This window comes from Dermacentor variabilis, chromosome 11 (assembly GCF_050947875.1).
Source record: "Dermacentor variabilis isolate Ectoservices chromosome 11, ASM5094787v1, whole genome shotgun sequence".
Classification (NCBI taxonomy): domain Eukaryota; kingdom Metazoa; phylum Arthropoda; class Arachnida; order Ixodida; family Ixodidae; genus Dermacentor; species Dermacentor variabilis.
The window spans coordinates 35,091,795-35,116,739 of NC_134578.1; the positions used below are offsets into that span (position 1 = coordinate 35,091,795).

The 24,945-nt window shown below is 45.1% G+C and overlaps 2 protein-coding genes across 2 annotated transcripts in view; one reads left to right on the forward strand and one right to left on the reverse strand.

The window, feature by feature from the left end:
- The window catches only part of Hn (phenylalanine hydroxylase), a 126,535-nt gene that overhangs the window by 61,340 nt on the left and 40,250 nt on the right, over window positions 1–24,945 (reverse strand). Inside the window, exons 2-4 of the mRNA XM_075675329.1 lie at window positions 18,032–18,154; window positions 14,171–14,351; window positions 1,324–1,418 (exon numbers count right to left, since the gene is read on the reverse strand). Coding sequence (XP_075531444.1) covers window positions 1,324–1,418; window positions 14,171–14,351; window positions 18,032–18,154 — 399 coding nt within the window. The remainder of the gene's footprint in view (window positions 1–1,323; window positions 1,419–14,170; window positions 14,352–18,031; window positions 18,155–24,945) is intronic.
- On the forward strand, window positions 23,256–24,475 carry LOC142563125 (uncharacterized). The gene has a single exon (XM_075673667.1). The coding sequence runs from the start codon at window positions 23,402–23,404 to the stop codon at window positions 24,443–24,445; it is 1,044 nt and encodes a 347-aa protein (XP_075529782.1). The 5' UTR covers window positions 23,256–23,401; the 3' UTR covers window positions 24,446–24,475.

The window sequence follows — 24,945 nt, forward strand, 5'->3', positions numbered from 1 at the left end:
TGAAGGTTGACGGCGTCGTAATATAAGGGAGTTAAAGACCGAACTCGGCAAGCTGCAAGAAATTCACCAAGCCGCACAGGTCAAAATAGACAAAAAAAAATTCCGAGGACACCTAAGCACTTCTTATGAGTTGCGAATGCGAAAGCATTTATGTCCAATTGAACACTGCTGAGCAACCCTTCGAGCTTTGCGCGGCGAGTAATGTACCTCAGTGGTGCGTGCTGCTAGGGCCAGCAGGCACCAGGAGGAGCAGCCTGCGGTGCCAACATCGCGAATCAAAGACGTCCTGCGTGACGAGAGACCGAGCAAGCAGCAGCGGCCATCATGGCCGGTTGGCGCGCGCAGCAGCTGAGCTCAGTGGGTGAGAGAAAGAGAGATACGGACCGCACGGCGGTTTCCCAGAGCAAGAGTGAGGGTGACGTGGCGTCGCGGTGACGTGGCGTCGTGTCCTGTTACCTCACGCAACACCTGGCGCGCTATCTCGGCAGCAGGCGTTCTAATTTACGCTCCAATTTACATGAAACTCTGCTATTTTAAATAAAGGAGTGCATGATGTTCAGAAGTATATGCGGATATCGTGGGCAAATGTAAATTGATGATGGCACTTTTCACTTAAGCAGAATAGTGGCCCACAAAGTTAGCTGTATTACGCAGAGTTGCGAGCCACTATTACGCCTAAAGCAATTACTCCGTCTTCTTATTTAATAGCGCTGTATCGCATAGCGCAAGCAGAACAGGCTAGCGGTACAAGAAAATTGACCGACGAATACGGTACTCACTAATGCGGAATTTGAGCTCAGCTCTGTACGTGTTTTCGTTTTGCGATATGTCGGCGTGCGTGGACAATCTGTCTCGTGCGGCACGTCGTAAATGGAGCGAAGTGTGGCGTGGCTCTCTCGGTAATCGGGAGAGCACGAGAAGCAGCAGATGGGTGACACGTGGGTGGGATTTAAAGCAGCTTCCGCAGACAGACCACCCCTCATGCAGCACTTTACTTAAATACAGACCACTCGCGCTACTCTGGCGCCATCTCGTAGCCATCATCGCCGCAAAGCCCGTCTTGCGCGCTACTATGCTTTTCTTTTCACGCTTTCGCCATACCCTCCCCCTCCGCTTTCTGCATCATGCTGTCTTCTCTATTGCCGACTTTAATCTCCATCTGCGCTCCGCCTTCGCTATCATCTTTCGCTGTGCTCGGTTACGGGGGACAACGCCGACATTCGACGCTGGAACGGGTGCATGAGAGCTGCGCTCTAAAAATATAAAGAAAGCAAGACAAGTGTCATCCTGTTATACTTGTAGAACAATTGCATCACCACTCACCGGGTGATCCGAGTCGAGTTCAGATCCGTAGCTGAGAATGTGGTTGGCAAAAATGTCTAGGTCCTTGATTCTCCTCGGAAACCAGGGCACAGCGTCTGCGAGATCAGAGTAACAAAATTATGGTTGCGGGCACTGATAGCACTGAAAATTTCATAAGGTATTCGATCTTTCTCTGAAAGTATACAAAGCCACTAGGCGAGTTTGTTGGCCACCTGACGAAATTAGTATATTCCAAAGCGGCATTTTTTTATCAATGTCCGCTTACCACACGGTAGCAACGAACCAAACAACTTCCGCATGAAAACTACGAAGCCGCCGAAGCCCGTGCAGTTCCGCACAAAAAAGTATCACATTTACCGCTAAGTCTTCACTGATTTTTTTTTCTTCCTCGTAATGGCAGCATCGAATAACTCACCTGCTCCTGTGCTTTCAATGAGGGTTTCATTTTTTTTTTTGCGTTAGAACAACGCGACATCATTTACTGTACGATAAATCAACACTATTTACTCTGGGATTCTGGAGAGCTGCTAAAACATGCGAAAAGTATTGTCGTTTCATTATAGCATTTCTTTCAGTGGATTTTGCAGTGCCACGGAGAAAAATTTTCAACTTTTACTCAGTTGCTCGAAGTACGTCGTAATTTGTGGAAGAAGTTTAGATCGGTTTGCGAACCAGATTTTGCGGCCCCATTATACTTCTGCACAGTTTGACTACTTAATAACAATAGTCAAGGGTTCCCAGCGACGGAGTTTAAATTTGACAAGCGCCTTTTCCTAGCGCGAAAGGAAGTTTCGAGTTACAACACGAATATGAAGTTTTCTTCTCAGGCGTCTGTCTCTACAGTGGCTGCCGCTAACTTTCTAAAACAGCCTACACTGTAATAATGCAATGTTGGGTAACAACACCGTCATCAAAATTGTAGTCAAGAGTTCGACAAAAGTTCGTCTGGTCAGTTAACATGGTTATGATGAAACTGCAGTCACTGACGAAGTCAACGGGAAAATAACACAGTGACGTCTCGCGAATGATCAAAATTGCTTCATTTCATGGCGAATGACGGCTCTTGCCAGCTGTGGGACATGAAGGGCAAAAGTGCAATTAGCTTGTTCTAGAAAACTAAACCAACGGACTGTTTCAAAATGATTGAAAATCTTAATGGTATCCGAGCATCCACAACAAATGCAATTTTACCTAAAATGCGCATCCGGTTGAATGCCTAGCCACGAGAGAAGATACTTCATTATTCAAGCATCTCTGTATTTTGTTGGGTTTTCTGGGTAATTTTGTTTTAATTAGCAGCTTTTTACGCTAGCTAGGAAGATGTAATCGTGTTGCTAGGGGTGCCAGCCTCTGAAATGATGACAAAAAATACGCCGCAGCTCTGGCTGTCGCTTCAGTCAAAAGGAGCCGCAGTTTTCAAAGAAAAACGAATATTTGTTGCAATGACAATTGAAATAAGCGTGGCAAAGTTACCTTGTTTCTGTACGGCGCGCTGAATTATATCATCATCATCATCATCATCATCATCATCATCATCATCATCATCATCATCATCATCATCATCATCAGCCTGGTATCATCATCAGCCTGGTATCATCATCACCCTGAATTATATCAAAAGACCTTAAACAAATGAGCAGCTAAACTTCCTGAGAAAAAACAAAATACGCGGCATTCGACTTTCTAGTTCCTGCAGGCCCTTCTGCATTGAAGTAGTCCGAAGTGGAAGGTTTGAAACTTCTCTTGTATCTTAACATCAGTATGAAGATTTGTAATGGACGTCTGCGAGCAGAAGTTGGTGATTAATGAATTTGTCACAACTTTAGTGGCTATCTCTGACAAACACCGATCGTTACACTATACTATACTCGTCCAGATTTGGTGGCATCTCAACTTTTATTCTTGCTTGGAACGGTCTTGCAAGTACGTTTCCCTTGATTACTAACGTACGTGGGACGAGATTAAGATGTTCAACTCACTTAGTGGACAGAAATCAAGAAAATCGACAAAAAGCTTCCCCTAGGGAAGAACCGACGCTCAAGGACATTTGTTTCGCTCCCATATTCTCAAACGATTCTCGACTCGAAGCCCGTTCTCTACTCCGATGATTTCAACACAGCGCCATCCCTTGATTGAAAAAGACACCACGCTTTACAAGAACTGCCATGAAGCCTGAATGGCTAGCGGTGACCATTTATGACCAGGGTTGGTGCTACGCTTGATTTCCTGGAGTCAAGGTGGAGGGCCGAGTAAAGTAACATTTTAAAACATGAGGATTACGCTCCAGTTTAGGCGGTATCTGGGTGGTCGGTGGAATGCGCTGTGGAAGGGCTACAAAGGTCGCGCAAAACAGCTTTAAATATGTATTACCAACATGTATTATATGTATTACCACTACCGTGCATGGTATGGAAAACCTGGATTCGTTATCATTAATGTAGCCAGGTTATGTTAACAGGAATGCATAGTTGTTCTTTTATATGACCTGCGAAGTGGTGCGAGGGCTCCGAAACAACCAAAGAGCTTTAAAAGAAATTGCCTAGAAGCAACCACATGAATAGGCCATTAGGATATGTTCCACTTGCTGTAATCGATATAGAAAGAGAATAAGAGTGTATCGCACTCATCGCTGAATGTCCGGAAATGAAATACTCCACCTGTACGTCTGCGGAGCCAAATGCGCGTTGACGCTGCTAAAATACATTTTGAAGAGCCTCCATGCGTGTTCTGGTAGTCAGCATGTTTCTTCCGCGTACCTATTTAGCAATGTGGGCAACTTTAAGTTCGACATCTTAATTATAAACTTTCTGAGCTTCCTTCAAGAACTTTCAGTCAACATCTTTGAAAGCAAGAAAAAAAAAATTCACTGGCCATCTCGATCCATCCATCCATCCGTCTAGGCCCTGCGAAAATGCATGTCCAGAGAAGTTCTTTAAAACGACCACTACTACTGCTGAGGGGGCTATGAAATTCTTTATTACATTAGAATAACTGTAGCGCTGGTAATTTAGAGTAATGGTAGTAATGGGAGGATTGGCAATTTTGAGAGCACGTCGGGCGTTGGTCGAATTGCCGTTTCGTTATCCCTTTGCCACTCCTCTCATTCATGCTGCTCTTCGGGAGTCCTAACTACGAGTTGCTCACCCACAGCGGTGCTGCAACAACAATGAGATCACTTGCTGGGCTCGCTCTCTTATATAGTAAAGGCTAGTGCGGTCTAGTATGCGGGGGGCACTACGTACTTCGTACTGTTATCAGGAGCGTCTTATCATCAATTATGTGCTTCAAGAGTTTGTTTTGTGCCTATTTCTTGTTAAAAACGAATGCTGTTCTGTACGTTGTATGCGTTATTCCAAAGAATGCATGCACTTCTCGTTTCACTTTGCTGAGTGGTTGAAGCCTGCTTCACCTGCGCAGCGTATGCTATCATTTAGAATTAGAAACGAAAATTCCATGAAAAGTTACTCATACACCGAGACCTTCCTGTGAGTTATGTCTATAGAAGCTCAGTTTGACCACCACTGATTCCGGGTAATCTTGTACATACTTCAGTGCAGTGAAGTGCAAAGGTGTCGTGAATAACGAGCTGGCCTGGTGAGGACGCGGACGTTAGCGCTAGTAATGAGCTTCGATCGGAAAGATTCTGCACGCTGCGAGAGAGGCTCAAGCGTTCGCAAGTAGCTCTGCAACGTTTGACAGTATTTTCACACCTCTAATTATACTAGGCGATAAACAAAGTTGTCGTCTTAATTAATCAGTCAGACCCCGCATGGTAGAAACGCTGACTTCTTTTTATTTTCGAAGACAACAGGGGCCCAACGGCATTACTTAGGACTTCAAAGCGGCCAAATATTTCCTTTTGGAGGGAGAGAGAGAGAGAGAGAGAGAGAGAGGTTTTGCATAGATGCCTAAGATGGAGCATGAAGCTCACGAGCACAAATGCGACAGGAATCAGGAGAGTCGAGGAAACCGAGTTTAGACGTACGCCAGCCTTGCCAAACCAGCAGAAGCTAGAGAGAACGCAAGTATATGAGGAACGGAGCTATCAAGTTCTTAATTATCACGAATGGTTAAAGCGTATCATATTGTCACGGGCGGCGCTTCTGTAGTCGGTGCGTGGACGACGACGGTGAGGCTACAACGCGCTATCTCTAGCATAGCTGCAATGTTGTCTACCTTGCCTTGTAAATGTATCTCCTCTACATAGTTTCTCCCTGTAACAATGGCATCAAATTCCCGAAGAAGAGCAAGGAAATGATTATAGAAGGCAAGGCAACATGGCCATGGAAACGAAGGCCAATCCTGTGCCTTTCTGAAAGTGTGTGTGCTTGACTTTACGAAACGAGCAGCGAGATCGGCTGGCCCGGCTTTATTTTCACTTGCACACTTATGGGGACATATTCTCAACGTAGCCCTTGGAGAGAAATACGAGTGTTAATAACATGCTGAAGGGGATTCTTAGCCTGGCTGAGCGCCTGGTATGCTAGCCTTTGGACAGTTCATGAACGCTGCTTGCGGCCAACACGATGAATGTGGGGCATGCGTGTAAACAGAAGCCACCACGCAGTCGCCTCTATTACATAAGTTGACAGCAGGCAAATTAGGCCCCTTATCCTTCCCAGTCCATCACCAGTAAGACAATCTTTTGTACTGCGGAGATATATATTTCTTCCATGCATAATTGGCTGCCCACTTTTGTGCTCATGTTACGAATGACGAGAGCGCATTTATGCTGTAAGCAGACACTGATCGTGATCTGCCTTCGAGATGAAGCGGAGCCTCCCAGAATCACATGTGCCGTATTCCGAAGCGATCTCCGAAATACGTTGATTGCAATAGGTGTACTATGCAATGTTCTCCTTTGCTCTGGCTGCTTTACATGTGCCATTAGGTATGTCATCCGCGTGTTGCTTGCTCCAGCAGACTTGCTCTGGTAGTTCGGGACAACGTTCGATGGAACTTCAATTTAGCTTGCGGATATACTCCTGCTCAATACCTACTCCTGCCCAATATACTACCGCTGGCTTTGTTGATAGATGGTTTTGTTTCTGGCATTGAAACAACTGCATAGTTGCCCAAACATATTTTAGATAACGCAAGACTTTGAGGTGCATGTATTTCTGAGTCTCGTAATTCGCGACATCACATTACACTAAATAATTGTAGCTGACAAATGTTTTTTACAGTGAAGCTGTATATGGTTAGGTTTACGTTTTTGTCTACGTGCGTAAAGACGTCCGCATAGACCAAGAAATTGGTATATATATATATATATATATATATATATATATATATATATATATATATATATATATATATATATATATATATATATATATATATATATATATATATATATATATATATATCCCCAGCTATGTTCAAGAGGCCCATTGAGACGTTTCTGACCGACGTGTTCGGTTGGATCGCTCCTATCGACTCTATGTCCATCGCAATTGTAGGCGATTTCAACATCGATCTGACCCAACCGGGCGGAAAGTGGCTGGTGCTCCTGTTTCATACGTTTGGCATTCAATGCTATACACATGTCGATGTACCAACTACGCGTCATCGGTCAGGTATAGCTTTGACATTTCCTTAAAATCTTTCGAGCATCGCCGTTCACCCGATGGCCGTCTATCATAGTCACCATAAAGCGATTATCACTATGATAACAATAAAATACGAGATGGTAGAATCAAGAAGTCACGTGTATGTGCCTTTTTTCAATAAATATAGGAATTATTAATATGGTCACCACTACACAAAGGTTTGCTGGTCATCCACTTGAGGATTATATTAGATATAGGTGAAGTATCGGTCGATTTAAATTATTAGCATTATCAAGGCAGTTTTTGAAAAGATACTCTCCGTGCACATAAATAAATTCATATCCTAATGCAATATACTGAGCCCCCACCAGCATGGTTTCAGACCTCAGAAATCTACTTCTTCCGCTGTTTTCACCCTGACGCACCTGCCGAATACGGCTCTCCAGCAGAATAAAATTGCGGTCGTTGTCTATCTCGACATTAAAAAGGTCTTCGATACAGTTGACCATCATATGTTACTGAACAAGATCAACAATCTTGGGTTTAGGGGCAAAATGCTGAACTTGCTTCGAAGCTACCTCAGTAACCACAAGCAGCAAGTAATACTTAAAAATTGTACGTCTACTTCACAAACCGTACTAACTGGTGGGCCACCGGGTTCCGTTCTTAGGCCCATGCTTTTCTCGCTTTACATAAATGATTTCCCTGCAACGCTTAGGCATTCACAGGCTTTAATGTGTGCTGATGACACCGTTCTTCTATTTAGTGGAGACAGTCTGCTCGATATACAGGATAAAATAAATGCAGAGTTAGATAATGTTTTTAAGTGGTTCACGTCCAATGAAATGACCCTTAATCTTAGTACGACTATGTATACAGTTTTGCATTTCAGGACAAAAAAAAACTTAGTACTGAAATATTGGACATATCATTACAAGGTACAAAACAAGTTGTCTCCTATAAATATTTAGGCATTTTCTTTGATTCAGACATGCAATAGAAAACTCGCATAAACCAACTTTGTTCCAAGCTTGCTTACGGATGTTATATTCTCCTTAAGGCTCGTGAATGTTTCGAATATCCTCTCCTACGCATTCTCTACTTTTCCTTCATTCAGAGTGCCATATGTTATTGTATTGATTCATGGGGAAACACTTTTATAACTTACCTTGAGCGTGTATTCCGTCTACTAAAACACGCATTAGGAATTATCACTTCTTCTAGACAAGCACAATCCAGTACGTACTTATATAGCTCATTGCATGTGTTGCCAGTGCACGCATTGTATGAAATAAAAATTGCTGAGGTCATTCACAGTATTATGGAAACCAATAATGAACTTCCAATCACTTTATTTAAAATCCCATTACGAAATGCAAGAGCTGCAACTAATCAGTGTTTTAATTTGCCTCCATGTCATAATCAGTACGGGAAAAGGCTCGTGGAATTTAATGGCGCACTTATTTGGAATTCTCCGCAAATAAGTATAAAAGAAGCCCGTAACTTTACGTCTGCTATGAGAAAATACTTTTTTGAAAAATACTGTTTATAAAAGTACACTGCTCTATTTTTACGTTCCCGCCTAAGTAGTTCATGTGAATTTCATCTTTATGTATTATTACTGTTTTGTTTGCTCACGTGCGAGAAGGATAAATGAGTTTATATTTACCTTAGTCTCTGAGTTATCTATGTTTATACTACTATTATGTTTTGTCTGCTGTTTTCGTTTGCTCGCGTGCCGCGTTTTATACCCTAAGTTGACTATGGACCCGGGACTAGCCAATGGCTATGGGTCCAGTAATTGCTTTCGTATGTTATAAAGTATGTTGTAAATAAAGAATGAAAGAATGAAGATGCAGCGGCACTGAATTTTTTTGTACGTTATGAGCCCTCTTAAAATACAGCTCCTCTGAGTTCAAACATAAAATAGCTTGTTCACTTTAAAAAGTACGGAACGGGTGGGTGAGGTGGACCTTGGTTATAGCCACATATCTACCACTGACGCAGTAAAGGCTCCTCTCCTAAAAAGGATCTCCCTGCGCTACTTTAAAAGGCCAGGAAGAATGTACCACGATTTTACCAGAAACAAAAAAAAGTCTAGATACATAAACTACACTACTTTAGGGGAAATTCCGAGGAAGGCCAATATGTACAAAAAGGTCCATGTATGAAAGGATACATGTACTAGCACAAATGGCTGGTGCACGCAGAGAGCTCAGTTCAAGCTTAACTCCGCAGTACTGAACTATGAAGGACACCTCATTCATCACTATACAGCGAAAACACATGGAACGCACGAGATGGAAATTCAAGACGATGAGCAAAACTAGAACATGGAGAAAGCCGAAGCTCCAGCTCATCGCTATACAGCGGCACTTATCACACTGATGTAACCATGTCACTATACTACAGAATCGTTTCGTAACACGTTCGTATTTTCACGCAGTTAGCTTGCTGACGACGAGTCCAAGTAATTTTCGTGTGTACTTACACCATTATACAATTCTGCTAATTCCTTGGGTTTCGGCACTGAAGGTGTTAAGGGCTTTGCTGAAGATCTTAAGGGCTTGTGAATTAAGCAACCGTCTTTGAATGTTGTAGCGCGTAGCATCGCGTTGCTGTGGGAATTTTTTCTTCTTTCTCCTTTTTTTTAAAAGCGCTTCTTGTTGGGCTAGTTGGTAGCTGTTCATAATAAGATATGAAGAGGCCAAATAAAGAGACACACACAAGAGAAGAGAACGGGACAGGGCGCCACTCGCAACTGTTTTATTTACAGAACGCAGGCACATATATACTGTCGGTCAACACATGCGCACAGAGCAAACATTCATTCACGCATCTAATCAAACATTCATGACGCACCAAGCTCAAGAAACCTCGTCTCGGCCTTATAAATTGTTATCGAAGTATCGCTAACGCACAAGCTGCCTTTCTTGCCTATGTGATAGGCTTCAACCTTTTATTCCCTTTACCCTTTTCCCCAGCACAGGGTAGCCAGCCGGTACTTACACTGGCTGACCTCCCTGTCTTTCCTCCCCTTTCGTCTCTCTCTCTCTTACGCTAATGTCCTTCTTTATACGACGTGTATCGGACACACGATAAGCAGAAGCATTCTCTGTTTATTTGCTAGCCAAAGCAGCACTCAGGATACGTAGGGCAGCATACTTTCTGTCCAACGCTATTTGCGAAGACATTTGTCCATCGGCTATTTTTAGACCTTTGCTTTCATTGCGGCTTATCCATGAACTCTTCCAAGGCAACTCCGCTTAGAGTTTGTTCTCTTATTCGGTGATGGACCTTCCTAGGCCTTTCAGCGGAAACTGTGCCCACTTTCGTTACGACCGAAATACCGGCCATTTACTCTCAACATTTACAAAATCCTTTCGACGAACGACTCTTTTAACAACCACCGCGTTTTGACCTTGCTGGATTTCGCACTCGAACTTCCAGACTATAGGCTATCTTAGCGACACTGTGTTATCCTACGTAATAACGAGACTTGCCGATGGCTTTCAAAGTTATTTTTAGTCGATAAAAGCTTTACCGAACATTGAATTTCGTGTTATCAGATATTGTGGGTGAAATTCGGGCAGTATTGCAACGATCTGAAGTGCGTTTTTATAAACAATGGATAAGTTACAATGAAACCTAAAGTCGTTGAGCTCACGCGATGTATCGTTTTATTTGAAGATGGAACATTTGCGAATGTTTTGCAAGAAGCTCGCTGCCGCGCTCGTGAACAATACGAACGGGATCATGTATAACAAAAGCTGGCCATTTTAGCTTTCCATTTAAAGCCTGAACAGTGTTGACGTCGTAGCGAAGCTATTTTTGCCTATCCTCCTGGGTTGGACGTGGTCGCTGTTGCTTGTGCTGTTTGCGGCAGGGCTGGCTGGTGCCTCGGTGGATATATTACGTAAATATATGTGCGAAGGTACCTGGACATTCGTATTCCTCCTGCGGAGAATCACTGCCTCTTTATGAGATGCAATTTTTTAAGGAAGGAAACGCGAACGGTTACAGGCAATTTCAGAGCAAAGCTATCCTTGCCTTTTCCCTGGAGCCCGGCGGTCCTCGTCCTTCCTTCACGGTGCAGGTATATATGCGATTATATGTATGGCATAGAGTACTTGGCCCACTGAATATGTGCTGACTGCTTAGAAAAGAATAGCACTGTCGCCACCGGTGTACTGGGTGCGTGCGCGAAGAGACTACGCTGGCTCTTTGTATGCGCCACTTGATGTGCAACTGTGACAGAGGAGGTATGATGCCTTAGATATCATTGTGCTGTACTTGTCTCTGCAGACAAGTCTCGACAATATTGGTGCAATGACAAGCATCATTATTTATATACATGGCCTTCGGTACTTGTGATGCTGGCACCTAGCACCTCCCGGCAACACGTGTGTGTTTGCGTCATCCTACTACTGCTGCTACCTCGATAACTTCGCGTCATTTTGATTATATCATTGTGCGGCGCCGGCATGCCTAAAAATCAGTTTAGGGCAATAAAATATACTTCCCGAAAACACGTGGTATAGCGGAAGTTTGTCAACCTGAAACTGCCATGGGTTACAGCTCCTACTTGATTCCTGCTAATTTCGCTCCCATTTTCTGCGCATTCGTTTTTCGACACGCGACCATGGTCTCTGTTCTGAGGTTGGGATTGAAACGGCGCTCTTCATCTCTCGGGACACATCCTCTAAATGTCGCTGCTAAGTGAAACCCATTTTTTCTTACACGAAGTCTCTTTTATAGCTTCCCTGTGGGCTGGAGCGAGTCACTTGTCTGAGGAAAGTGATGGATTATTTTGGCCAGAACAGGTGACGATGACAAGAGTAAACAGTGAGCAGCTCTGCTGAGAGAAACGGAACGGTGTCGACGGCAGATTTCAAGATTACATTGTTTCGATGGAGGAATCACACGTCCATTGCTGAGTGTGAGAGATATTTATGCGTAGTAAAGACGGGCGAGATGAGCTTAGCCGTACTTCACGCCAAGGGCGGTAGTTTCGTATTCTTCGTCAATTTGTCATTTGTAACCCAATCAATGTTGTCCCGCACGCATGAAATCTTGTCTTGAACAAGATTAATTCGGATGGTGCTAGTAGGAGCCCGTGACAGAGGGGAAAAAAGGAGTAACCAATCCTTGTTTTTTTTTAGTGCTGTCCAGCTTTACAGAGTAGGAACAAATATTTTAGACAACACGGCAAGAGCAATACCAAGTTGAAGATGTAACCTTGAAGACCCAGCACATCAACTGGCCGTGACATGAGAGACGTACGCTGAAGAGTCGGTTTCCAAAACACGTCCGGGAAAGCACCGCACTGTCGCTCTTTGCAGCTTTAAGCTTTTTGAAAACATTTTAGGCCGCAGTTTTCTATTTCATTGAACTTATTTCATCGCGATTGTTTATTTACTCTGTCAAATGCAGCCACAGCTGCCTGCTATGCGGAATTGCAGTTACAGCTGCGTTTTTGTCGGCGAGAAGGCCCACAAACCGCTCAGAAGGCCAGCTTAGAATGCAAGATCTGTTCTTGACTTGGGGGTAAAAAATGTTTACTGGTGGGTGCGATGTGTCGGTGACATTCAGAGAATAAGTCTTAGAGCAGGGGCCCCCAGCGGCCTCAGGACAAAGTTCTTCTGTACTAACTGTTCGTTGTACTAAGTTCGTTGTACTAACTGGTCCCGTAACTACGCCCTTCGGCTCTTCTGGCAAATGAACGAATCAGAAGTTTAGCCCGGTGAGCCAGTCGTTAACGATTCGCCGAATCTGAGTCCTTTGCCTGAAGTGTTTGTTGGATAATCTTTTTGTTTCTTTCAATGCTTGTTTATAATAACCAGTATAAACGGGAAAATTACACAGCACTTGTGAAAAGAAGTTGACAACATTCCGTCCAAATACCAAAATTTGTACACGAAAGTTACCGAAAAGCGAAGCACAACATGAACATATATTGCATGCCTGCGCCAGCCGCGAAATAACCGATCAGTTGGTCTCAATTTAAGTTGTAACAAGCGCATTGTTTCAGCATCTTCCTTGCCTTGTTACTTCATGGAATTCCCCTCGTATATACTTTGTAGGCTAAATGTCCCTACGGGTCAGTAGTATGCGCCTGTTTGTTTGTGTGTGTGCGCGCGTGTGTGTTAATTAACAAATTATATGGTTTTACGTGCCAAAAGCAGGATCTCATTCTGAGGCACGCCGTAGTGGGGGACTCGTGGTTAATTTTGACCACCTGTTGTTTTTTAACGTGCACCAAATGCACGGCAGCCGGGCGTTTTTGCATTTCGCCCCCCATGAAAATGCGGCCGCCGCGGCCTGGATTCGATCACGTTGATATCGGATTTAGCAGCGCAACGCCATCAACGCTAAACCACCGCGGCTCGTGGTGACCGTGTGTGTGTGTGTGTGTGTGTGTGTGTGCGTGTGTGCGTGTGTGCGTGTGTGCGTGTGTGCGTGTGTGCGTGTGTGCGTGTGTGTGTGTGTGTGTGTGTGTGTGTGCGTGTGTGCGTGTGTGCGTGTGTGCGTGTGTGCGTGTGTGCGTGTGTGCGTGTGTGTGTGTGTGTGTGTGTGTGTGTGTGTGTGTGTGTGTGTGTGTGTGTGTGTGTGTGTGTGTGTGTGTGTGTGTGTGTGTGTGTGTGTGAAAAAGGCGTAGGATCAATTTGGCAACTGTGTAGCCCACCTTCATAATTTACATGGGTAATAAACAAGCCTAACGTCAGTCGCTGTAATCAATTATCCTTGAATTCGTATCATAGATGACAGCATGCAAGCAAACATTATGCACATTGAAAGAACAACTTGCAATCTATTCGAAGCGATGCTTTACAGAAGCGTTGATTTGAATACTACAATCATGTGCTTCTTCCGCAAGGCGTTTTTTCACCGTAGCGATTGCGTTCCTGCCCGGAGAAATCAGAAATGCACGGAAAGAAGCCGACCAAGCTGACGCGTCAAACCACGGGAAAGAACACCTATAGAAGCATTCGCTTTATTAAAACAATTATTTGATAGAAGGCGCACTTTTCTTACACTGAAGATAGTTAGATACTGCTTGTTATTTCACGGCGCAATTCCGTAAGGAACAGAGCCAAAACCGGTGCATCTGCAGAGGTAGTACAAGCGGAATCCTATTCGCTATGCGAGTGCCGACCTGTGGGTGGCCTATTCGGCACGACAGCGGCGGCACTCAGCCGCAACGGTCACTAAAGCCTCGGTGAGTTCGCCTATAGCAAGCTTCGCTTGAATGCATACTGTGGTTGCAGAAGCCATTCCAAGGCAACTCTGCTTACCATCTGACTTGGGCGGCAAGTCCCTGGAGATGACCTGCATGTACTGGGACATGTTCTTGATCTGCTCCAGAGCCTTGTGCACTCTCTCATCGGTAGGAGTGAAGTTCACGATGAACTCGTAGCCGTCCTTGAAGCGCGCCGATGACCTGGACTCAATGTGCACCAAGTTGACTCCGTTTTCCTGAAAAACACATCATGCGGGACAGTCAAACGTAGCCGGAACGTAGACTCCGCATTTGCGTTCAGGTGCGATCTCGCTTCAAATGGTAGGCCATATCTACTTCAATAATGGCGTAGGTGTTTTTCACCTGTTCTTTCCAGTAGAGGCAAAGACAGAAAAAACGCGCTCATTAGGCGTTTTAAAAGTTGAACCCTGTGATTGCATGATTTCAGCCTATTTCACTTACCCGGTGCAGAGCATTGCTACGCAATGCTTTGTTACTGGAGACAGCTCAATGTTTGATGGTATGTTTGACGTACCGCGTTCAGTGAGCCACGGTGAATTATTTTTCATTCATCGTAATGAGCATTGGTAACCAGCTTGTTCGCATGCTCTGAACCAGTGATTCAGCTGTTCTAATAAAAAAATATCTAAATATGACATGATAGCCTATAGCCTAAATATAGATTTAACTGCTCACTACCTCGTTAGAAAACATGCAAGGTGTCATCCTCTAATCTTGATTTTTTTGAAAGAGCATGCAGAGCCTTCAAATAAAGTTACGCAACTTTGCAAATTCATCCACAGTCGATGAAGATTTGTGACTGAAAACGTCGCACTTTGCGAACGAATATTAATTAGCATAGGAAGGCTTAAGTTGACGAAGTTTACATCTGACCTGATTCTAGTTTTTCCGGTATGCCATCTCCATCTGGTTGATCTGTTCTGTGACTGGGGCTAATAGGGTAGCTACAATATTGAAGAGAGCGACATACCTAAATTTAATATCCTTATGCGCGGTACCTAATAGACCCTACGAGGTGCTTAGGGACACAGATTGAAAAATTATTATTTTGTCGTTTATTTTTGTGATATGTCGATATCTACAACAGCCATCTTTTAGGTATAACGTTCTTCTAATGGAGAGCCTTCAAAGTTAAACTAAGGGTAACTTTAATAACCTGATGCTATGTATAATTTCCTTGCACAGGGGGTTCATGCGCTTTGGTGGACACAATGTTTTGTGAAAAATTAGTCAATAACGGATAAATAACCAACGCTTCCTAATAACCTTTCCTGCTATCACTATTTTGGTTTATGCTTATATTTGAAACGTCACAAAAACCTTATTTGGAGACGTCTTCAATTGGATATCGCCGAACAGAAACACTCCAGGAGAATCAATCAAGTTTGTGATATCCATGATTAAGTCATCTAATTTCATATTCCGGGGCGGGGAATCTTGACACAACGTCAAATCTTAAGGGAACCTCAAGTGAAGGGAAACGAGAAATTCACTCGTGGATTTTTGCCAGCTGATAGCAAGAACGCAGCTGTTATTAGTTTCGCCCGTGTTTAGAAAAAAAAAAGTTTATTACGACACGAGACAACACGAACACTGAGTCATAATCACGGCGCAATTCCACCAGGACGATAACATACACAAAGTACGAAGCACAGTATACATGGCATGTTTTCAAAGTACTGTCCGAGTCCTCACTTACTAAAATATAATCACATAGACCCACGGCAACGCACAGTTAGGCATGAAATAATTGTCCCAATATATAAAATCGTGTTCAATATGTAGTGCACACAATGGTTATGTACAATGATGATGTGACATAGACACTTTACTTATTATTGTAGTGATTCTATGAAATGTGTATATACAAAAATAATCATGTATACGAAAGCACGGACACACAGAAATTACGGGCACCTATGTTCTATGTACATTCAATGAATACTTTTGATGCCCAGGCTAGAAGAACCAGGCTGGTAGAAAATTAAGCCATACGCGTCCATCAGCCACCTACAGTAAACGGCATGACCACTGTCGAAGGAACTCCTCTTCCCCAAGGGAAGAACAACTCCTCTGACAGAAACAACTGTAGCTCTGAGCACAGCCTTGGTAGAAGTTTCAGAATAACTTCAGTTTGGCCTAGTTGGTGTTTACCGCATATCCTACTGACTGCAAATAAAGATGGGGACAGCGGAAGAGAACACAAAAACGACACAGGCGGTAACGTTCAACTGGTTTATTCATGGCAAACCGTGGACATATATAGACAAATAGAACAAGCGCAGAACGCAGCGAACAAGAGAACTCATTAGCCTAGCGGGGCAGCCAACTATAAAAAAAATCTATCCGATTGAAACAACCTAATGGAAGTGTCACTAACACAGTCTTGGCCTTTCTTTTTTATGTGATATATGCCTCCTGCAGTTCGCATGCAGTCGGGTCCTGGCTTCTCCCCAGAATCTTTATCGTCTTAAAGAATGGTGCACAGGGGCAGTCATTGCACTGCGCAGGCAAGTGCGCCAATTCATCTTTCGTTAACTTTTGTTCTTGTTCTCTGGCTCGATCATTCAGGCACCGTCGTGAGTGATGAATTAACGAAAGATGAATTGGCGCACTTCCCTGCGCACTGCAATGCCTGCCCCTGGGCACCACTTTTAAAGGCGATAAAGATTCTGGGGAGAAGCAAGGACCAGACTGCACGCGATCTGATGGAGGCGTATCACATAAAAAAGAAAGGCTAAGACTGTGTTAGTGACACTTCCATTAGGTTTAAATCGGAGAGATTGTTTTTGATAATTGCTTGCCCCGTTAGGCTGATGAGCGCTCTTGTTTGCTGCTTTCTGCGCATGTTCTATTTGTCTATATATGCCCACGGGTTGCCGTGAATAAATCAGTCGAAAGTTACCAGCCGTGTCGTTTTTGTGTTCTCTTCCGTCGTCCCCGTCATTATTTGCGCTCATTATTATATGCTTGGTAGAAGTGGAAATAGAGCACGGTGACGATGTGTCACGGCAACTGCCTCGCACGACCTACGCCATAGACAAAAGCCCTCGCAGCTTCACCCAGCTTCCAAAAGATGTGCCACACGCAGTAAGCTACGTGCCAAATTGGCCTGACGTTTTGTCCATGCATATACCTCTGAATAGGTGAAATCAGCTAAATAAGGGCCAAATACAATGACCAATAGCGCGGAGCGGAAGCGATCGAAGATATTCAAGCAAGGTGAAGTTGTCGTCAAATACGATTGCCTTAAAATTTGCTAATATAAGCATGCACCACCATAGCGACAGCAAGAAAATAAATCAAGAAGCTTCTGTTATTCTTGCGCACGTTGACTAACTTATCTCAAGTACTGCGTCCGCCAAAACGCATAAACCAACCGTGCCGCAGATGGTCCTTAGCTAACATAGCGTTTTTATTAAGATACTGCTAGTTTAACTTTGGAGACACTGTATGTTGCGCCTTTTGTGGTAAGACTTCATATCTTTGTTTTGATTAGTGCTCCCTCATTATGGTAAACACTGACAGGACTGTTTGTGTAACGAAAACAGCTATGATGTTCATTATTGTTGTCACTAATGACATAATATCGGAGAAAAAGTGTTAGGGCATTTCGAGTAGACCGAGTGCGTAGCATACGAAGAAGATGCGTTAGCGAGGGCATTCCACCAGCATTCCTTTAAACGGCTATAAAATTTCATGCGTGTTGTAGTTCAACATGTGGTGGAATCTCACTGTCCTGTGTGCAGACAGTTCCATCGTTCCTATGTTTCCTTGTACTTTCTTTTCAGCCTTTTCTTTCAACGCTGGGTAGACAACAACACACTTCGCATGCTTCCGCGTTTTCAGTTTACCCTCCCCCTTTCCGCTCGCCCATCAGTAATGGCAGTCTCACCTTGAATATGTGCAGGGCTTTTGCGAGGGCACCGACCTCCTCCTTGAGGGAGAAGATGACGGAATTTCCGCTGCTTTCAGCTGTCTTGGGCTCCATGATGTAGGCTTGGGCGGTACGTGTTGGCTGCGAGGGCGATGCAAAATTCATTTATTAATTTATCACAAATGTTAGAAACAACTACGGTGTTCGCTGACTTCATCACAGCGTCAAATTGTGAAATGAATGAAGTATGAATGTTGTTGAAGTAGTACACTTCACCTATTTATCAGTACAGAACCGTACACGTAATATAAAGCAGCACTTTTATGCTGTCTCAGTGATTAATGAAATGTAATGGATAGAACTTCATCGTAGAGGAGATAGGAAATAAATGAGACGAAACGAACAAGACGCCTAATAAGGCATCCCAAACAAGAAACACAGATAACAAGTCAAGAAAGGAAGAGGAGATAGTGTCAACAGTTTGCGAAAAATCATTACATAAGTTTGGCAGTTTTGCAAGAGGACGAAGCACTGATTGCGACAGCAAGGTTCAGCATCGCGGCTGAATTTTTCGGACGGTGTTCTAACTACATACGCTGGTCCGACTAACACTGACGTGGCATACTCGGCTGCACCGAAATTTGTGGCACCCTTACCCCCGTATTCAGAAATGCATCTTAAATTGAAGCCCACGCTTGACTTGATTTAAATGACGCCTTTCGTGAACGCACCAAAGGAAACGCCATGAGCGTCTTGGGCGCGTTCCCACCAGGTGTCACTGAAATCAAGTCAAGCACGGGCTTCAACTTAAGATGCGTTTCTGAATACAGAGGTTAAAATCTTTAACACACCCTGAAGGGCCTGTAATGACGTCTCGCATGAGCCACTGCACTGCCCGCGATTCCTCCGCCGGCTGCCGAAGCGAACGGACGCGCGTCCGACGAGCTCCGTCGACACCGGGGGACCGAAGCGTACTCGGACCACCGAATGCGTGAACATCTGGCTGGAATCAAGGAGAAGAGAGGTCCGAACGCGGATTCACCGGAATTAACAAGGTGGGACCGAATTCTCCAGCTTGCTGAGCTCACGAAGCCGCACCGTGCCGCGAGGGCCGCTTGGCCTAACGAGGCCCAGACGCGCTACCTGGGCCCAGACGCGGCCCAGACGCCCAGACCTCGTGCAACATGGAGGTTGTAGAAGGTACGGAAATTGATCCCGACGAGCTGCAGATTCCGGGACAGTGGTTTAAAGCGAAGAGGAGCGGAAAAATAGCACCAGCGGAGTTGGCAGAAGGCGGCCACGTCGCCGGGAACCGAGGCCTACGGGAGCGTGCTGCGAAGCGACGCGAGGGAAGAAGAAAGGCAGAGAAGTCGGTGGAAAGGCAACATACGAGAATTCCGCCCGACTACGAGAAGATAATTATGAGACCTCAAGGGGGACTAGAGAAATTACTCCAACTCGGCGGAGCTTTCGTGGCTGACGCAATCAGCGCGACGGCCGGGACAAGTGACAGAGGAGTGAACGACATCATCACGTTCAACACGAAGCAACAATCGATCCTCATTGCTACAAAGGACAAAACGACGAGAAATAAGTATGCAGCGCTCAGAGAACTGACGATAGGCAAAGAAAAGGTGAACGTCAACGCATACGTGGCGGCGCCAGAGAACAGCGGAAAAGGCGTCATATACGACGTACCTCTATTTTGGACTGAAGACGAAATCAAAGAAAGACTGGAGTACTTCAATGCGAAGAACCCCCCAATCCTAGGAGTGCGAAGGCTGGGCAAGGGAACGAAGGCCGTACTTATCCTCTTCGAAGAAAGCACAGTTCCGAGGCAAGTGTACCTGTCGCCCACGCCAACGAGATGCGTCCTGTACAAGAAAAAGTACGAGGTATGCTATGCGTGTGGTCGATTGGGACACAGATCGGACGTGTGCCCAAACCCGGACAACAAAAAATGCCGGAGATGTGGGGCAGAAAACCCACAGGAGGACCACCAATGCGAAGCCAAATGCCAGCTCTGCGGAAAAGCGCACCCACTCGGCGACAAGAGATGCAAAGAGCTGTACAGAACACCGTACGAAATCAAGAAAAAAATCTGGGAGAAGAAGAAAGACAAGCAGGAGGAACTGAAGACCCAACAACGGCAACCCCCTGCCGACGGAGCTGAGAAACTTCTCAAGGAGGACTTCCCCAAGCTGGGAGGAAACCACCAAGGAAACTTGCTGACCCCCGGTAGTCAGGAGACCAGGGGACGCAGGAGATCGAGATCCAGGGACCCAAAGGACCCATGGGGCAAGGGACGAAGCGGAAGCAGGGATCCAAGCAGAGAGCCCAAACAAGTAAGCTTTGTAGAAGGGTCCTCCCAGGTCAAAGATGATAAAGACAGAGAAATAGAACAGTTAAAGAAAAAAGTAGAGGAGCTACAAGGGCTCATAAATAACCTTATGAAAGCGCAAAAAGAAAAAGAGAAGGCAACATCCCCCCCTCCCCGCACACAACCCGCACAACCCAAGCAGGTAGCCCAGCAAACTACTCCCCCTACACCCAGGCAGCGGGAAATGGAAGGAGAGAAAATGGATGAATCAGAAACAGTCAGGATACCCCCACTTAAACGGAAAGGAGATAACGAAACAGACATGTGGGCAGAACTAAAGAAGGAATGCGAGGCGAATAGGAACGCAATGAAAACGATACAGACAGAACAAAGAGACTTCATGGCACAGGTCATGACCGCACTCAGCCAGATACAAAAAAACATAAACCAAAGATTTGAAAGTATAACAGCAGAACTACGGGCACAGAGAACTGAACTACAAACACAAAGAACCGAGCTGGTTGCCCTTGCGGAGCGACAGAAAAACTTAGAGGACTCCTTTACCCAAATCCAATATGGTCAGAAACGCACGAATTAAGTCTATCATTTGGCAATGGAACTGCCGAGGGTTCCAACGCAAGCGAGCGCTACTGCAAAACTACATAGACACACTAGAAGAAAAGCCGCTAGCAATAGCGCTGCAAGAAACCGGGAAATTAGCATCCCTCCCAGGATATCAGGCGTTTCACAGCGATAAGGGGGAAAAATCGAGGGTAACAACCCTAGTGAAAAGAAACGTAGCAACAATCGAACACGAGATTCAATCCAGGGACACAGAAGGAGTCTTAGTGGAGATGCTTACGGGTAGAAAAGAAGAGCCCAGCCTATTTCTACTAAACATCTACTCAAGTCCTAGACAGAAAAAAGTCAGGTTTAGGGCCATCTTCCGAAAAGCCCTGAAAGCAGCTGGAAAGAACCCCCTATTCATAGTAGGAGACCTAAACGCGATGCATGAGGAATGGGGATACAAAAGAAGGGATGGCAAGGGAAGGCAGCTGTGGGAGGACATACAGGAACTGAACCTCTCACTACACACCGACCCAGGAAACCCAACTAGAAAAGGTAACAGCGTCACCGCAGATACCACACCCGACCTAACACTCTCCAAAAACACCAGAACAGTAACGTGGGAAAATACAGGACAAGACTTAGGCAGCGATCACTATATAATTGCCACCACATTAATGAAGGGAGTAAAGGAAAAACGACTAAAACAGCCAAAAGTTACAGAATGGGATAGATTTAGGAAGCGGCGAGAGGAATCTCCAACCACAATCATTACAGACCTAAGAGAATGGACAGACACACTTAAAAAACACGTCACCGAAGCAACGGTTACTTTAGAAGGCCAAGACGCTCCACTTATAGCAGACAACAAGCTATTGCACATGTGGGAAGCAAAGGGTAGTCTAGAAAGCCGGCTCAAAAAACAGAGATGGAACCGGAATCTAAAAAGAAGAATAGCCAGACTAAATCGAGAGATTGAAAAATACGCACTACAGCTATGCGAGCAAAACTGGTGTAGCACATGTGATGACATGGAAAAAGGTATGAGTTTAGCTAAAACATGGAACATCTTAAGACACCTGCTAGACCCAACCCAATCAAAATCGCAGACAAACATAAGGCTAGCCAAAACACGACATAAATACGACGGAACAGACGAGAGCTTCATGGAAGAGATCAAACAAACATACATAGGAAACGTGACTCGCACCAACCTACCAGAGTATGGGGGACCCCTAAATGAGGAGCTAGATGCACCCATAACAGAGGCAGACGTGAGAGCGGAAATAATCAGACTTAAAACGAAATCGGCCCCAGGCCCAGATGGGATAACAAACAAAATGCTGCGGAACCTAGACGATGAGTCGATCACAGCTATAACCAAATACATTCTACAGGTATGGGAGAAAGGGGAACTCCCGAAACAATGGAAAGAGGCTAGCATCATACTAGTCCCCAAACCGGGCAAGCCCCCTAAGCTAGAGAATCTCAGGCCGATCTCCCTCACATCATGCGTAGGGAAATTAATGGAACATGTAATCCAGACAAGGTTAACCCGATTCATGGAGGGAAATGAACTATGGCCGAATGAGATGGTTGGATTCCGACCGGGCTTAAGTACCCAGGACGTGATGCTGCGGCTTCAGCACGACATCATAAACTCAAGATCAAGAGATATAAAAGCAATCCTAGCTCTAGACCTCAAGAAAGCCTTTGACAATGTCAAACACGAGGCAATCCTGACAGAAATGCAAGAAATAGGGGTAGGATGCAGAACCTACAACTATATAAAGAACTTCCTGACAAACAGGACGGCAAAGATTAGATACCATGATTTGGAATCGGAAGAAATAGAACTGGGAAACAGAGGTACCCCGCAAGGATCTGTACTCTCCCCACTCCTCTTCAATCTGGCTATGAGGGGCCTCCCGGCTAAACTAAGGAAAATAGAAAATTTAAACTTCAGCATGTATGCAGACGATATAAATGTTTGGATAAACAAAGGTAACGACGCGGAAATTGAAAACAAACTGCAAACAGCCGCGGACACAGTAATCGAGTATGCAGCAACTAGGGGGCTTACTTGCTCACCAGAAAAATCGGAACTCTTAATGTACAACCCCAAATCATTAAGGCTGAAAGGAGACAGCGATCTCAACATCACGGTTGGGGGCAAACCAGTACCCAAAGTAGATAAGATAAGAATATTAGGACTTTTCATCCAAAGCAATGGATACAACGACGAAACCATACGGAAACTGGAAGGTTATGCAGCACAAGTCACTGGGATATTCAGAAGAATAGCTCTTAAGGGGAGAGGGCTAAGCGAAAGAAGCCTAGTTAAGCTTGTACAAGCGTACGTCATCAGCAGACTTAGCTACGCCACACCATACCTTAACATCCGGGCTTCAGAAAGAGACAAATTAGACTCGATAATCAGAAGATGCTATAAACGGGCACTCGGATTACCCATAAGCACCTCCACTGAGAGACTCCTAGCAATGGGAATTCACAATACATGGCAAGAAACAGCCGAAGCAGTTAAAACCGCCCAACAGGAAAGACTCAGCCAAACATATACAGGCAGAGCTATCCTGAACATGGTGGGGCTGCAGACAGACAGAGGCATGCAAAAGAAACGTGACATCCCAAGAGAAATCAGAGAACAGCTAAGGATAGGCCCAATTCCCAAAAACATGCACCCCACCTTCAACAAAGAAAGGAGGGAAAAGAGAGCCGAAGCACTGGTCAGACGCTTCAGCGAAATAGATAGGGAGATAGTGGCGTACACGGATGCGGCCAGCGGCAAACTGGGTGCGGCAGTAGCCTCGGTGGTAGATGGCCAAGGCGAAGCAGTCTCAGCAGCAACAATACGCAGCCGCAATCCGGAAGCAGCGGAAGAAGTAGCCATCGCGCTTGCCTGTGTCGGGACCAAGGCGAGCTACATAATAAGCGACAGCAAAACAGCCATCCACAATTACGGAAAAGGCAGAATCGCACCAGAAGCGATACGAGTACTAACAGGAAAGAAAATTGACAGAAAAATCAGCCTCGTATGGGCACCAGCTCACACGTCGGTCCCAGGCAACGAGGCGGCACACTTCCTAGCCCGAGATCTCTACTTCCGGGCAGGAACAGAGCCGCCCGCTTGCAAGGAACTAGACGAGAGACTACAGACCTACACAGAAATAATCGAAAACTATAAGCTTCAGCGTAGAACTGTCCCCCCTCCGGACAAGGAGCTCGGAAATAGAGAGGCGAGAGCCTGGCGCAGACTGCAAGCAGGAAACTACATAAATCCAGTATGGGCGTCACACGTACTGAAAGACGAAGATATAGACGATAAATGTAAGAGATGCGGGGAGAGGGGGACCCTCGACCATATAATCTGGCAATGCGTAGACTCCCCAGGTGTCAAGGAAGGAATAAATAGTAGAGAAGCCTGGGACACCCTTCTGCAAAGCGCGGACCCCGCCATGCAGAGGAGAGCCATCCATCTGGCGGCAGAGGCCGCGAAGAGCCAACAACTCTTTGCCTGCATCTAGTCGCGGAGACCCCCGCCCCTGTCCCCAGGCCTGCGCGCCAGGGGCAGGGAGTAGGGGGTCTCCTTCTCTGATGGAAATAAAAGTTTTTGGAACGGGAACGGAACTGCACTGCCCGCAAAAATTCGCGCTAGCAAAATTAGATCGCTTTCAGGTCTAAGCACACACATTTTTCCGTACTTTTAGTAACTACCAGTCTGTGTAAGATAAAAGACATGCGCTGTGAACGTTATGCTTCATGCCATTGCCTTGTGGGCTGCCGTTCTCAAAATTTCGAGAAAAAATTTTGCCACGAACATAATATCAAGGCTGCGCAACTCTCGCGGTTGAATCGTGTAGCAACATAACCCGAATATATATGTATACGGCACGCATAAGCACACAGTGGATATGACTACCGCTAGGTTTCCGAGAATAAAAAACACTTAAATACCTGCTCTACTTTACAGACTTGCTACCACTGCACCCATTTATGCGTTCGCTCAACACACGTAAAGTTTTCT

What these genes read in the sequence shown, in the direction of transcription:
- LOC142563125 (XM_075673667.1), top strand. Translation starts at nt 23,402, where the DNA reads ATGGGAATTCACAATACATGGCAAGAAACAGCCGAAGCAGTTAAAACC.